The sequence below is a fragment of the Solanum pennellii genome, chromosome 4, assembly GCF_001406875.1.
Source record: "Solanum pennellii chromosome 4, SPENNV200".
Taxonomy (NCBI): Eukaryota; Viridiplantae; Streptophyta; class Magnoliopsida; order Solanales; family Solanaceae; genus Solanum; species Solanum pennellii.
Window position 1 is genome coordinate 76,476,132 of NC_028640.1, and position 15,657 is coordinate 76,491,788.

Consider the following 15,657-nt stretch of genomic DNA (forward strand, 5'->3'; position numbering starts at 1 on the left):
TGGGCGGGGGGGAGCTGGCCGGTGGGGGGAAGGTCAAGGATCAAGTGAAAAAATAAAATTATGAAATTGAAAATATTTTTTTAAAATTGATGTTTTTCTCAAAAAAAAAATGTAATTTGAAATTGGAGGAGAGTTGTGGAAAATATTTTTCTTAATTTTTGAAGGAAAGTCATTTTCCTTAATTTTGAGGAAAACGAGTTGATTTAGAAAACATTTTCCAAAACTTTTGTCCCAACCAAACATGGGAAAATTGTCCTTTCATACCAAACATACTCTAAATCAAGGCTAATAACATTCTCATTTAAAATCAATTATCATGACAATCTTGATCACTTACAACATAGTTTTACAAACTAAACATACCAAAACTTAAATCTCAACCAAGTCAACTTGGTTTTTTCCCCACTTAACTAGTCCATAATCATTTAACACAAACCAAATGTCCCAATTAAGTATATAATATGACTTCAACAATATTAATAAGTAACCCTAACTCCTTGATATCTAAGAATTTCTCCAATAAGTTCACCTTTCCCAGAACCAACATACCTTCCACAAATTTCACCATCTCTTATAAACAAAAACGTAGGCACTTCAATAACATCCATGTCTTTCAAAAACTGCATACAACTATCATTCTCATCACCATTCATTCTCGCGAACACGACTGTATCAGCCATCTGTTTCGATAGCTTAATCACTGTTGGATAAACTTTCACACATGGTCCACAATGCTTCAATCCAACGTCGAGGACTATTAATTTTTTATCGATTTTGTGGTCTTGGATTACCTTTTCAACGTCTTCTCTGCTGTGGAGCTGCACTACTTCGGAGTGGCTGTCACCGTAGTAGAGTACATCACCGGCTAGTTGGTCCGGGCCAATGCCTTCTTCCTCATGGATCTTCTCCATGCTTTTGTAGAAGTTGAAATGTGGTACCTATTGGGAAAAAAAAAAGAGAGCTTATATTAGCTAAAATATTCCATTCATCTTTGAGTTTGATCGTAATTGATTACAATAGGGGTATATATGAGTCACTTTCATAACGAGGGGTATATCAGCTCATGACAAAGTTAAGGGGTATATATATATCAGACCCTTTTCCCTACTATTATCGGATCGTGCACGTTATATGGTGGAAGTTGTAGCAAGATAGTAAGGGTCATAGTGTGTTTAGTACGAGTTCAATCGAAACTAGTAACTAATTTAGCCCATTCTATATATTTATTGCGAACTTCACTTAGTAAATTATACATATAAACTTCAAGTTTTGAACCAATAAATTTCAAATACTCGATCCACATCTAGTTATCAAAGAGATTATCTTAAGAAGGGGTTGTAGCTTTCTTTGATATGGATTCACTATACTTAGTATTATAATGCGAAATATATATACTACAAGAAAACTATGAATTATATGGAGAATTTTTTGAGGATTAATATGAAAATTTGCAGAAAAATAAAATTCACAATTTCTTTTTAGTGATACAAAAATCGCTAAAATTTTAATCAATATTATAGTTTTAAAGTTATGATTTCAAAATTGAACCTATCGATGGATCAAGTCTAAATATTGGAATCGCCTCTTATCGAAAGCTAGATCTAGTCATACTCAATCCATTATATATATATATTAGATATACGCCAATCTTTTCACTAAGTTATATTTCATGTATATCTCCATCCATTTCAATGCATGTAACATCAAAACTATCGTCACATAAATTGAAACAGACGTAATAATACGTGTGAATTTCTAAAATTACCTTGTCAATCTTTTCTCTCCGGCAGAGTGCCTTAGTCTTCTCCGTTTCATCTCCGATCACCAACAAGAAATCGACATCGTTACATGTCTTACTTAAATTCACCATAAAAGGATAAATATTTTTCGAACGTTCACTATCTTTGCCTGCAAATTCAACCACAACTAGTCGATTTTTCGCATTTTTTAATGCTTCATCCAATTCCTCCATACTATTAACCTTTTGTACTCTTTCACTTTTAGCCACTTTTTTCTCAACATCAGGTGCTGCTGTTGCCTTTGTAATCAATAAGGGCTTGTTTGTTTTGAGGTTCTTGAAAATTGATTGTTTGGATTTCTCAAAAGGGAAATTGGAGTATAGTGAAGGGCTAATTTTTGTAATTGAAGCTAGATTTGGAGAGGGTTTGAGCAAAAAATTTGTGAGAGTAGCCATAGATTAAAGAGTTTTTTTTTCAAGAATAGCCACCAAAGGAAGAGGGATGTCAAGTTTAGAAGAAAGGGGAAATGGAAATGTAGTTTGATATGAGGTTGTGACACTATTGGATTGGAGTATCTATAAAAATCAACTTGATAGGCTTTGGTTACATAGGAGCCACATATATAAAGAGAATTATCAAGTTATCTAGATTTTTTGCTTCTTTTGTTTTTATGTGTGATTTTCTTTGGGTCTTATAAAAATCATAATTTGATAGGTAATTAACTTTGTAATTTGTTTGGCCATTTTTTTCTTAATTGATAAGAAATAATTTGTGGGACAAGAAATTTTAAATTTTTTTAAAAAGAATAATTAGTGTTTGATGAAACTTTTAAAAACTGTATTTGTACTTATCTAAAAAAAATGTTTTTAACAAAAATTACTTTTTAGCTTCTGAAAAGCAGTAACATATATATAAAAGCACCTTCAAAAATAAAAAATAAATTTTTTGACCTCCGAAAAGCTTTGCCAAATAAACTATTAGTTAAAAGTTGAACAGTTTGATAAAATTACGCAAGCATCAACGGCTAATTTCACAGCTCGAATCTATAATCTATAGGTGTCACGAATATGACTTTACCATTGCTTTAAGAACTTTTTCTCCTAATAGACTTGTTTGAAGATTTTAATTGGTTTTATGTATACACTTGTTACATAATAGAAATAGATGTATTTGTTATATTATACGTGGACTAGCTTATTTCTTTTGCCGTAAAAGGTTTGATAATATAATCTTAGTTTGACTTAGACATATTTGTTTTCTTTTTAAGAGTTCTAAAATGTCAAGTGCTTGATATTTTGTAAGAAAGTTGAAATGAGAAGCAACGTGTTAGACATACGATTTTTCTATCTATTCTTATGTACTTATCATATTTTTTTCTGGTCTGTTTCAGAAAAAAATATTTTATTAGAAATAATTTAACTTAAACTTCAAATTTTACTCTTGATAAGATAATTTACATCGAGAACGTCTAGTTGTCTAGATTTGTTTTAGATCACGTGTTCAATCAAACACTGTAACATAAATAGAGAAGACGCAAATGATAAAAATTGAGGAGAAATCCACACAGGACTGGATAAGAAGCCCAAAGGAGAATCACATGAAATCTCAAGGGTTCTAACAGGCCAATATCAATTGTAGAGTCCAAAGACCAGTCTTATTGGAGCCCACATAAACATCCTAATACTAAAATTTTGTCTTGGCCCATCTTTAAAACCAGTATGGGTCTATTCTAAATTTCTTACAATTGCAGCAGTGGGCTTTAATATTTTAATTTTTCTCATCTGTCCGAGTTCTAATGAACATAATAATTTGATATTTGCAACAAGAATTGTGGTGAAATGATAAGTATTCTTTCATTATTAATGAGAATTCTTTTTCGAGTCTCCCTGGTAAACTTTCAGCTTTGAACTTGCTAGCTACACATTGATGCTCTTTCATTACTCTCTAACATGTATGACTCATCCTCAACACCAACAACAACATACCCACTATGATCCCACATGGTGGATCTAAGGGGTGTAAACAAACTTTATCCCTACCTTGTGCAGTAAAGAGACTATTTCCGATGGATTCTAGACTCTTCGTGTTGAACCAAACTTCAACCACTTTATGTTATTCCTGCTTTTACATGCTTATGTATCAATTGTCTCGTTTTATTACATATGAGCACCACCTGGATTCACTAACGAGATAGCTATCTTCGATACACTTGAAGAGATCTATTCTTGGCAAAAAATTGAGACAGTATATGAAAAACTGGACACAACAGAGTTTATTTTTCAGAGTTTAAATAGCATCAACATGAAAAACAACAACAGGAAGAAAGATAATCACAATTATTCTACAAGAGTTGTCTATTTACATATCATACTGAGAAATGGATGGGGTACCATTTCTTACCTCAATAGACTCCTCAATCCATAGCTTTTCGCTTTTCAAGGAGAATTTGGCGAAACAAGACTTTCAACGTATAGATTAAGCTCGCTTCCACGATCACATTCACAACGTGTTTGATCCTCAGGACGATCAACACTGTCATCATCTCGTGAAACATACCACCACACTAAACCTGAAACGTCTTGCAATAGAATTTCATCATTATGAGAGATGAATATCGGCCAAACCACCTTATTTACAAATTTAGGGATCGAACCCACAATAGTCCACGACTCTGCAAGTCCATACTCCTTCATTATCCACACATCTGTCTTGTTTCTATAGTCACAAGTCATACATAGATTACCAGATGAAGACACTAATTTCCAGTTAGAAGTGTCACCACTTGGGTTAGGCAATGCTACATTGCCAAACTCCTCATCTCCGGGGTTGAACCATGTCGCGTTACTACCACTACCACCACCAGTGATCCAATGAAACTTTCCTTTAATAAATTTAACATTTTCAGGCAAAGAGATACTTGGGAACTCATGAATGGTTTTCCACGAATTATTTCGTAAACTATAAACACTAATATCAGCAATGAAATAACTAGGTTTATTTGCCACAATTTCAACAATATGGTAATCATTTTGAGATTCAATATAACCAAATCCATAAGCAAATCTACGATTGAACACATCAATTCCTGAATAAGGAAGTTTACTCAACTTCCTAATAGACGGATTCCATAGAAACAGATCCTCAATGTCATTATTATACCAGGTTTTTGAAATAACGAACAATCCATCACATGAACCCAAAACATTATAACTAATACCAAAATTATGAAGCTCAACAGGTAAACAGGGAGATTCTCCATACAGGATTGCATTAAGAGAATATGTGCGGAAATTTTTCCATCTACTAGTACGTCCGTCGTCGTGAATGTGAGTACCTGACCTGATACTAAGAAGCCTGTGGTGAGCAAATTCTCGATTATTGGCTGAAAATTTTACATGTGCTTTGACAAATTCGGGAGTTGAGATGAGAGAACTCCATGATTTTGAAACAGATCTCATCTTCAGCAAGGTTTTTACAGGCAGTCTTATGAGTATTTCAAATATTAATTCTATAGGAAGAACTGAATTATCAATGGTTAAGCCAGTAATTGATGTTGTTGCTGCTGCTCTGCGCTTCGTGGTTTTCATCGGCGGCGGCGACTCCATTACAGAGGAAACCTAGGGTTTGAAGATTAGTGAAATGGGAGAATCGGTTGACTGGAGAAGTGTTCTATTAGAGTAGTAGTTTTTTTATTTATTTTTTGTTTCTATTCCTAAATTTCCAGGATTATTTATTTCTTATTTTACTTTAATTTGGTTTTAAGTTAAGAAAAAAAAATATGGAAAAATCATGTCACGCATCAAACTTAGAAGTGTTATTTTACATGGCATATCTATGTATTTCACTTTTCGTGTGTATAAGTAGATACATATGTTTTATTTAATTTTTTACGTGATAATTTATGTTCTACATAATATTTTATGTATTATTTTATATATGTTATTTAAGATGTATGTATTTGCTTATGCAATATTACATAAATTTAAGCATTTATTTGTGTATACTCAAAAGTTAAAAGAATGTGCACAAAAACGAATCTATATGGACTTTGGAAGGTTCACTCGAAACCTTGAATCAAACAATTATATCGTTTATATATGTTCAATATGTATTTTATGTTTATATGTTTAACATTAAACTCCGACATGCCACAACACAAGTAAATGACTTTGGTTTAGCGACTGTGGTTTAGAAACTAGTAGGCAGATGGGTTCGAATTTGGTTAGCAACACTTTTCAATATATTCCGCTTGAGATCTTGTACAACATTATTTAGCATATTAATCTTTTCAATTATAATTCTAGCTTCGTCATTAGATGTGCATTAATATATACTTAAACAAGTATAGGGTTGAGCAAGTAGACACACATTCTACTTGACTTTAAGATAGTGTATTTGTTTATTTGTGCAAATCTAAAAATAAAAGACATAAATATCTACTAAAATTAAATTAAAAGACATATTCATATACTAAATAATTAAATTCTCAATGTTGTGAGTTTTTCAATTATTTCATAAAAAGAAAGGAGAAAGTAAAATTGTGTTAGCATGTGAATTTTACTTGAAAAGAAAATAGTAGTTTGTGAGTGGAAAACTTAAAATAGAGGAATTTGAAGTTTGGGAAACTCCTAAAAGAAGAAATTCCAACTTTAAATTTTTTATTTCAAAGTGATGTTGTCAAAATATGGAGTATTAATTTGCTTATAAAAAACTTATTTGAGATCTTTTACATTTTTTATTTCTTTAAATAAGATGCTATGTGTATCTCATAAGCAACTTACGTTTATAATTCTCTATTTTCTTTTTCTATACTTACAAATTCCAATAGCTACATCGTGTGAATCCAAGTAGTGAAAACAAAATATTACTCTATAGTATTGGAGAGTTGGAATGGGGTGTGGATAAGGGCTATTAGACTAAGAGTGAAGATAAAGGCGTCTTGTTAGAGTGCGAAAGACATAATTAATTTGAAATATCACGTGTAAAACTAGATTTTCATGTTTTATTTGAAAAGTCATTTTTCTCATTTTTAAAAAATATAATTTTAAAAAAAAGAATTTATATATTTGACAAACCAAACTTGTAAAAGTTGAAAAAACTTATAACCAACACATCGTTAATAGTTTGTATTTATCTTTTGGAGTTAACGTACCCATTAAAGAAAATTTCATTTAACTAAGCAAGTAATTTTAATATCACGTAAAGTGAAAAAAGGACTACACAAATAACCCATGCATATTGAGGGTCGTTTTTAATAGACAGTAAAGAGATAACTCACTTATATATATTTTTTAAAGTTACACGATGTTTGATAACTACTAGCTAGTTAGAAAGTAAGTTATTTATTTATAAAAATTAAAATATTATCTTACCTAAATTTAACAAAATAGCTAATATTTACATAAAATTATCTACTCAATGAACTAATGAATTTAATTACCATATCAATCCAAAAGATTAGATAAAGAATAGAACAAGCTTAACTAAACTCTCTCAACCGAAAGTTTAAATTGCTACTATTATAGAGTAAAGGCCTAATATACAAAAATATCTGCTAGTGTAAGTAATGTAATACATATTAAAAAAGAAAAAAAAAGACAAAAGAAAATGACAAAGATGGGTCCTCGCCAAAGTGTGAGTCTTTTTGATTAAAATTATATTTTCAAATATATATAAATCGCTTTTATAATAATACAAATCTATTTATACGTGGATTACGAAGGAATATGAAATGGCATAGGTTTACTTTGGTGGTATGTTTGAAGACAAGACATCAATTTTTCATAAAGGATACGAGCTTAGTCATTATGTTTGACACTTTGTTAGGATAAGTGTTAATTTCGGTATCATAATACATCGTTGTATTGATTGTTATGTATTATCTCATAATGTATATTACCATACAACAGATAACAACTTTCCAAACAAGGCATGGAAGTCTTAGTTCACCAGATTCTCGTGTTAATGATGTTTACACTTTGTTGGATCGTTCATATACATAATGTATATAAATGTATTATATTATATTGTAATGTATTGAATATGTTGTACTTGTATAATATTGTTGTATTATATTGTATTGTACTTTTATTGTATTATATTGTGTTGTAACAACTAAATAAAATATGGCATATCTTTCGTGAATACTAAAGATGTATATAAAAAGAAAAATAACATTAAAATTTTTTTTATTAACTAGGCAAGTATATGTTTTTTATTTCTCATCCTGTAACACTAATTTCTAACAAAGACGAGTAATAAGAATGAGTATTATTTGAACTCGAAAAACTATGGTAATTAAGCATAAAAATTACTTTATCACTCTAGCGATAGTGTCACATAAAGTAGAAAAAGAGTACACAAATAAAAGTTTTTTTAAAAAAAAGTATAACAATTAACTATATAATTTTTATGTTTAAATAAAATCGAGCTAGTGATCATGACAGTACACTGATGCATAAGTCTTCTTTACTTTACGGCCTTTTGATTATGATGCATCATGAACATGCCACTATGTGATCGGGGTGAGCGGTGGTTAGATATAGGGGCGGCTTCGCCGGCTTGGATTGGAAGGAAGGGCTTCGCTTTCCGATCGCTTTTTGAGGGAATCTGAAAAGGGTTTGGTAAACATTTGCTAGCTATCGAGAAGTAAGTTATTTATGCTTAAATTAATATGAATTTTGGCTCAATTTAAATATTCACATAATTAATATATGTATTAGCTAGGTATGAGGAAATCGATCATTTATCTCATGTTAGATTGAAGATGAAATAATTAATATCAACATAGTTAAAATTTACATAATTCAAACTAGCTATGAAAAGATTTTCGAGATTCAATTCCTAAATGAACTAGTGATTTTAATTAGCATATTAATGAAAAGTATTAGATAAATAAAAGAACAAATTTAAGTAAATTCTCTCAACCGAAAGGTTTAAATTGCTATTATTACTATTATTATTATAATTACCTTCTAGTGTACGTAAAGAAATAAAAAGAAATAAAAGACAAAAAAAACAAAATGACGAAGATGGCCCTACTAAAGTGTGAGTTGCTAATCCTCTCGCTTGTACGCTTTAATGCGTAAGCCACACTAGAAAAGAGCTTGTGGTTGATGCACTATAATATCTTTTTTGTTATCTTAATTATTTTTAATTAGAGATTTTAATTTAATTTTTGAAATATAATTTTTAATGAAGGTGCACTTGGAACATTAAGTGGGAAAAAAACTTTTTACTCATTCATTTATTTTTTAAGAAAAGGGAAAAAATTAAAAATTGATAAATTTAATGGAGAAGTAGAAAAAGAAATAAGAGTAAATTGTTCCAATGCATCTAACCATTATATCCACAATGATAAGTCATGCTATTATAACCTAGAAATATATGATAACAATAATAATAGTAATTGTTATAATTATTGCAAAAAGAAAAAGAAAAAAGTCCTCTTAATATTCAAGTGAACTCTGTTGAAGATATTTGAAGCAACAACTTTGTATTATGATAGGCTATTTATATTAAATCTCATTAAATATGGTGATTCTTTAAATTTTACGTGAAAGCGAGATATTTTGCGCATTAAATTAGTTTTTTATGATATAATAATATTCGAAAGATTAATCTCTCTTTCTATCTATCTATATATATACCTCTTCAACCTGAAATAAGAGATTGATTTAGTAATTGAGTGAATTTAAAATTTACATTCGAGATTAAATCTCAAATGCTGTATTTTTATTTTCAAACCTCATAAGTTAATTTTAGTGAAAATATTAAATCCCTGAATTTTTCACTTTTTACCGTATGTTTCTCTTGCAAGCTACGCATCATTTCATCGTCGCACTTTCATTACTCTTTTGACTTATATGACTCTTCTTTGTATATATTATATATTATTAATGTTCCATCATATTCCCCCCTTAAACCAAATATTACAACCACTTTTTCTTTTTTTTCCCTCTGTTTTTACTTGCTTTTATCTTTTATTTAATATAATAAAATATCTTTTTTTCCTCATTTCCTTCTACTTTAAACTCCATAAATACTTTTGCTAGCTAGAGTAAATATAATTTATCAAATTGTCATGCAAAAAATAAAAAAAGACATTAACTTAGAAGAAACATAGTAGAAACAATATTTCTCCTATGATGTGCTGTCTTAGTTTCTTTTACTACTTTTTATAAGATTGTCTTTTTGCTCTTTTCATTTTCTTTAAATTCAGTGTGTGTTTTTGGGATTTTGAAAGAAAAAATATTTTAAAGCAATGGAGAAATATTGTGGTTTGAGTCACTTATTCATGACAGTATTTTTGAGTTGCTTCTCCACATTCATGGTGATTCCACCTATGACTGATATTACATTATCAGCCATTTGTCCAGGCCAAGATGAATGCTCACTAGCTATTTACCTCACCGGAGTTCAACAAGCGGTAATCTTTCTATCCTCTGTAACAATCTGATTCATCGTTTTGAACTTATTTGTATTTGATATAACTGTTGTTATCAGTAACGAAGTCAGAATTCTTATTGAGGAATTCAAGAAAATTCACTATATAATTTACTTAACTATGTTATTGTATATGATTATATGATTATGTTCCAATAGCATCATGACTACTTTTATCACGATGGAAAAATAGTTGAAATTTCTTTTACACTTAACTGTAATATGAGATTTTGAGTTTGTATATTGATAATTTCTTAATATAAAGTGTTTTCTCATTCGATGTGAATTAAGATTAGTTGAATTAGTCTATAGGAAAAAAAAAGAAAAGTTTTTTTTAATCTGCTTTTCCTTTTATCAACGTTACTTTAATTTGTGGAGTTACAATCATACTAATACGTATAACCATTTCAAGAAAAAAAAAAGTAGCAACTAATTTGCTTTTATCATCCATGTGAGTTGTGGCTGTTACTATCTTCTTTTTCTACTTATACATAGGGAATCACTTTTAAGATTTTGAGTACGTAAAAATTATCCACATTAAATATTTATATCAAATTAATAAAAGTATGGACATATATCATGCATATACTTTTTTAATAAAAATATGTTTTCATGATTAAGTAATATACATCTCCATAAAATAATCAATAATATTTATTCATTGCTTATCTTACAATCAAAGCTATCTCTTTAGAGTTTCTATTAAGTTTGATGGTAAGTTTCACCACAAAAATTTGAGGGGAAAAAAAGACAAAAATATAAGGAATGTTTGAACTTTTAAATATCTATTACATAAGATACTTGTATACTATTGATATAATTTAACATGTCGTAACAGATTATATCGATTCTATTTTTCCTGATTATTTCTTAAATATACCTTTTTGCTAATAGAACAACATTAAATTTGTTTCATTATTGGTATAAAAAAGTTGAACTCTAAATAAAATATACTAATGTATATAGTAGGGTAAAGTGAATGCTTTTAATTTGATAGCTAGATAAAGAATCTTAGTACGATGATGAAATATTTCTTCTTTTCCATTAGGTGATTAAAACTTTGATTGAGTTCTAATTAATTCACGTGTAAGATATATTTTTGAACAAACATTCTTTAATATTTCTTTAATCGAAAAATTAAACCTAAATTTTCGATTAAAAATGAAGAAATCGTATCCATCCTAATAACAATATGGATCATATATATTAGTACATTTTTGGACCGGTTCATAATAGGAAGTTTCTTTTAAGAAAAAAGCTAAATACCGTATATGCTCTATTTATTTATTTTTTGTATAAGAAGTTTCTTCTTCATTGGCTCTTTAAGAAACTTCCTTTTTAACTTTTTTGATCTAATATCTCATGTTATTATTTGTCCTGTAAAACTTTATCTTTTTAGTTAGATAAAATAAAGAATGACTTATCTTTTATCGCCTCAGTGGTAGTTTTTAAATTTCAAAATTCAAATAAGTTTATCTTTGACTGTAAATATTTTATATATCTTTTAATTATTTTGAATTGCTATTATCACCTACAATACTTTTTCCGTCATTTACAAATATATAATTTTACGTAAATTTCCGATGAAACTTAAATTGTTTGACTTTCAAAAATAAAAATTTCACGGGACAAAGAAAGTATATAATTAATAGTAGCAATATAGCGTCAAACTTCTTATCTTACTATTAATGAAATTATTTTGTAGTAAACATAAATTTTTGTGATTTGTTCTATATTACAAATTTCAAAAACAATTCTTTTCCTTGTAAACTCTATGTCTAGCCACACTACATATTTTCAGAACTCGAACTCGAGACCTCTAATGAATATTTTGGGGCATGGTTTTTATCACAACATTTCAGATAGTAGGTTTGGGATCATTGGTGATGATGCCAGTATTGGGGAACTTATCAGACACATATGGGAGAAAAGTAATGCTTACTCTTCCTATGACTCTTTCCATCTTCCCTTTAGGTAATCTCTACATTTTCTTATTCAATTTAACTTAATCTCATTATTATATTTCGTTTTTTTTTTCAAATCGAGCGTTAAAGTACAGAGTTTAAGTTATATGTACTGACGAACGAATTGATATTGAAATGGCCACTAGCCATACTGGCATATAGCAGGACAAAATACTATTTCTATGCTTACTACGTGCTAAGAACACTCATTGCTATGATTTGTGAAGGAAGTGTTCAATGTATTGCTTTCGCCTATGTGGTAATTCTCACACTTTAAAACATGAATTTTGTTATCGGAATTTTTTTTTTTAAAGATCAAATAGTACTAGTTTAATATAATAAAGTTACGCGATTTTTTGTTCATTTCAGGCTGATAATGTTCCAGAAAGTCGTCGTGCCTCTGTTTTTGGAGTCCTCTCTGGAATTGCTTCCTCTGCTTTTGTCTGTGGAAACCTCTCTGCTCGCTTCTTATCCACTGCTTCCACTTTCCAAGTACGCGATATTTTCAACTAGTATGATTTAAGTTATATATACTGATCGTTTAATTGTTGTTAAATCGATTATTACATGTGTGTAGGTTGCTGCAGCAATGGCAGTGATAGCTTTAGTATACATGAAAATCTTCCTCCCTGAATCGATAACGAATGGTAACATTTGCTCGAAAAAATCAGAGACTAGTTGTTTATTGGAAAAAGCTCCAAAGAAAGGATTCCAATTTTTCAAGACATTGCCTTCATTCAGTGATATGCTCTGTTTGTTAAAGACCAGGTTAGGTTAAGACTTGTTTTTTTATCAATCGATCAGAGTCGAATTCAGGATTTGAAATTTATAGTCGTTTTGAATGGACTTTGCAGCTCGACATTTTTACATGCAGCTATTGTTTCATTCTTTGCCAATGTTGCACAAGTTGGCCTTGAAGCTTCTTTACTTGTAAGTTTGATATCGTATCATATGGTACTCCTTTCGTTTCATTTTATATGTTGACGTTTTATAATGAATAAAGTCTCTAAACATAGATATATGTCATTGAACATTGACGTTCTTTATATATGGATTATTGAACTTAAAAATCTATGCAGTTTTTCTTGAAGGCACAATTTCACTTTAACAAAATTCAATTTGCTGATTTGTTGATAATTTCTGGGATAGCAGGATCCATATCACAGGTAATTAACTTGATTTTATTTTTTATCATTTTTTATTTTGTATATATTCATTTTTTTTCTGAAGTTTAATTGGTTTTAAAAATATTCTGATTTCTTTTTGTGCTATTGCAGCTACTTCTCATGCCCATATTAGCTCCTGCTTTTGGAGAAGAGAAGTTGCTTTCTATTGGCCTCTTCTTCAGTTGTCTTCATGTACAAAACAATTTATCTATATATACTTAACTACATAGCCCATTCGTTTCAATTTATTTGTCTAGTTTTGACTTGACACAGAATTTAAGAGAGTAAACAAGACTTTTGAATCTAGTCATCTTAAACGTGTCAGGTAGAAAGTTAGAATTAAAGTTGTTAAAAAAAGGAAAGTAAGACAAACAGATTAAAACAGAACGAGTGTATGTTTTTTGAAGCAATTCAAAAACTTTGTTTTATTGATGTTGTCTCCAAATCCAATTGCAGATGTTGCTTCACAGCATTGCTTGGTCCTCTTGGGTAGGTCCCTCCCCTCTTTACTACTTGTTCGGTTTCTTCAAAAACACAGTCGCACTCATATCAGATCCTTCATTTTCGAAGAAACTAACATGAGTGTTACAACATTTTTGAAGAATCCGAGCAACATGACTTTCTCCCCCCTTCATGCTCCATTGGTTTTTGTATGAGTTGAGGTGTTTCTAACAAGTAAAATTCATGCAGGTCCCTTATGCAAGTGCTATGATCTCAATTTTGTCTATTTTTGCAATGCCATGTGTAAGTTCATTTCAAATTAATCCATCTCCTGTTCATTAGTTATAAACATCAAAAATTGACAAGGGTTTATACTAATTACAGTTAAAGAGCATTGCGTCAAAACAAATTGGGCCAAATGAGCAGGTACATATCCAACAATCACCACTTAGTTTGTTCGGGTTTAACTTTAGGCTACTAATTTTATTGAGCCGCCACTGACAACAAGTAAATTTACTTTAACTTTTCCCTTTTAGGGAAAAGTCCAGGGATGCATCACAGGCATATGTTCATTTGCAAGTGTAGTTTCACCACTAATTTTTAGTCCTTTAACAGGTAACTAAATAAGCCCTCTTTCTTTTGTTCTGTCAGTTCTCTGTTTTTACGTTTTCCGAACTTAGGTCAACTTAATCTGATGATATCGTTTCATTTCCAGCTTTATTTCTATCGCAAAACGCCCCGTTCCATTACCCGGGATTCGGTTTAGCTTGTGCTGCATTTGCATCAGTAAGCTCTTTCTCATAATTCATAATTCAATTTTATTTTTGTTGCAATTACTTATATAATATGATTCAATTATATTGCAGATGCTAGCCTTCATTCAGAGTCTTATGATAAAGCCTGATAATAATGTAACCAATTGGAGTGTAAATGATTCAAACTTAGCATAGCCATAGCCAAGAAATTGGAGTAAATTATATTGATTGTATATAGTCTCATGCAATTAGTACTTTATTACAAATTTATTCCAATTTGAAGCCAAAATTTTAGTTACTTGAGGCTCTTCCTAATAGGATATTAAGAATGTCTAGAAATGTATGATTATCCAAGTAGATCCACTATTACATTATTTTTTCATGAAATATTGTAATTTATTAGAACATCATCATGAATGTGATAGAATATCTTTGAATGGAACATGTTTCCTTCTACTTGATAATACTATTTATTATTTCTCTATTTTTCATTAACATCTTCGATAATTCTTTTATTTGAATACGATATTTTAGATATATCTAAATCTCTATTTGTAGGAATTAATGAAGTATAGTATTTAGTGAGTAGGTGTAATTGTTCTTTTCTGAAAAATGTGATTCCATTCATGTATACTAGGCGATAGACTTAATTAATATCGATATAAAAATGAATGTGGTACCACATAACTTATAATTTGAAAAATTCTACCATTAATAGTGAATTCAATGAAATGGGGCCGTATGAAGTGACATAGATATATAAAATCCATTGACTCGGCTCTATGGAAGGTGAGTAGAGATCAAGAGAAAGAAAGAAATTCGTTTTCAATTATTTTAAGGCGGACATAGTCTAATCAATATGATAATTAAACTTTTGTATTTTGAACTATGTGAACTACTTCTTTTTTTAGTTGATGATATGAAGTTTTGTTTGGTAAAATATTGAGTTCAAACCCATAACGAGTTACAAAATTATGAATAAATACCCATTTGTTAACAATAGAAATTACTGCCCAAAGAAATAAATATAACCAAAAAAAAAAAAGGGCAAAGCAAGTACCCCACAATCATGGATAGGAAAGAGCGCACTTCGAAGAGTGTGATATAAATTATTCAAAGTTACTAACTGTTTTCATAATTTAAATTC

At 29.8% G+C, this 15,657-nt stretch overlaps 3 protein-coding genes across 3 annotated transcripts; 1 reads left to right on the plus strand and 2 right to left on the minus strand.

Moving 5' to 3' along the window:
* Positions 1–273: 273 nt before the first annotated feature.
* LOC107017888 (thioredoxin-like protein CDSP32, chloroplastic) lies at positions 274–2,329 on the minus strand. The gene is made up of 2 exons (XM_015218168.2): positions 1,766–2,329; positions 274–938 (listed from the first exon to the last, which is right to left on the minus strand). Exons 1-2 carry the CDS (start codon positions 2,192–2,194, stop codon positions 477–479), a joined length of 891 nt encoding a protein of 296 aa, XP_015073654.1. The 5' UTR covers positions 2,195–2,329; the 3' UTR covers positions 274–476.
* Positions 2,330–3,460: 1,131 nt separating this feature from the next.
* Positions 3,461–5,437, minus strand: LOC107016272 (F-box/kelch-repeat protein At3g23880-like). The gene is made up of 2 exons (XM_015216762.2): positions 4,140–5,437; positions 3,461–3,958 (listed from the first exon to the last, which is right to left on the minus strand). Exon 1 carries the CDS (start codon positions 5,342–5,344, stop codon positions 4,175–4,177), a length of 1,170 nt encoding a protein of 389 aa, XP_015072248.1. The 5' UTR covers positions 5,345–5,437; the 3' UTR covers positions 3,461–3,958; positions 4,140–4,174.
* Positions 5,438–9,713: 4,276 nt separating this feature from the next.
* Positions 9,714–14,952, plus strand: LOC107016032 (tetracycline resistance protein, class E-like). The gene is made up of 14 exons (XM_015216507.2): positions 9,714–10,167; positions 12,047–12,158; positions 12,295–12,407; positions 12,518–12,640; positions 12,726–12,916; positions 13,003–13,078; positions 13,228–13,314; positions 13,426–13,506; positions 13,771–13,803; positions 14,005–14,058; positions 14,140–14,181; positions 14,292–14,370; positions 14,471–14,541; positions 14,622–14,952. Exons 1-14 carry the CDS (start codon positions 10,003–10,005, stop codon positions 14,703–14,705), a joined length of 1,311 nt encoding a protein of 436 aa, XP_015071993.1. The 5' UTR covers positions 9,714–10,002; the 3' UTR covers positions 14,706–14,952.
* The last annotated feature ends 705 nt before the right edge of the window (positions 14,953–15,657 follow it).

Bases quoted from the DNA above. Each gene is read 5' to 3' on its own strand.
- LOC107016272 (XM_015216762.2), bottom strand. From the start codon at position 5,344: ATGGAGTCGCCGCCGCCGATGAAAACCACGAAGCGCAGAGCAGCAGCA.
- LOC107017888 (XM_015218168.2), bottom strand. From the start codon at position 2,194: ATGGCTACTCTCACAAATTTTTTGCTCAAACCCTCTCCAAATCTAGCT. The intron at 939-1,765 runs GTAATTTTAGAA...TTTTCCCAATAG, and splicing joins GGAGAGAAAAGATTGACAAG to GTACCACATTTCAACTTCTA.
- LOC107016032 (XM_015216507.2), top strand. From the start codon at position 10,003: ATGGAGAAATATTGTGGTTTGAGTCACTTATTCATGACAGTATTTTTG. The intron at 12,641-12,725 runs GTACGCGATATT...ACATGTGTGTAG, and splicing joins CCACTGCTTCCACTTTCCAA to GTTGCTGCAGCAATGGCAGT. The intron at 14,371-14,470 runs GTAACTAAATAA...TTTCATTTCCAG, and splicing joins AATTTTTAGTCCTTTAACAG to CTTTATTTCTATCGCAAAAC.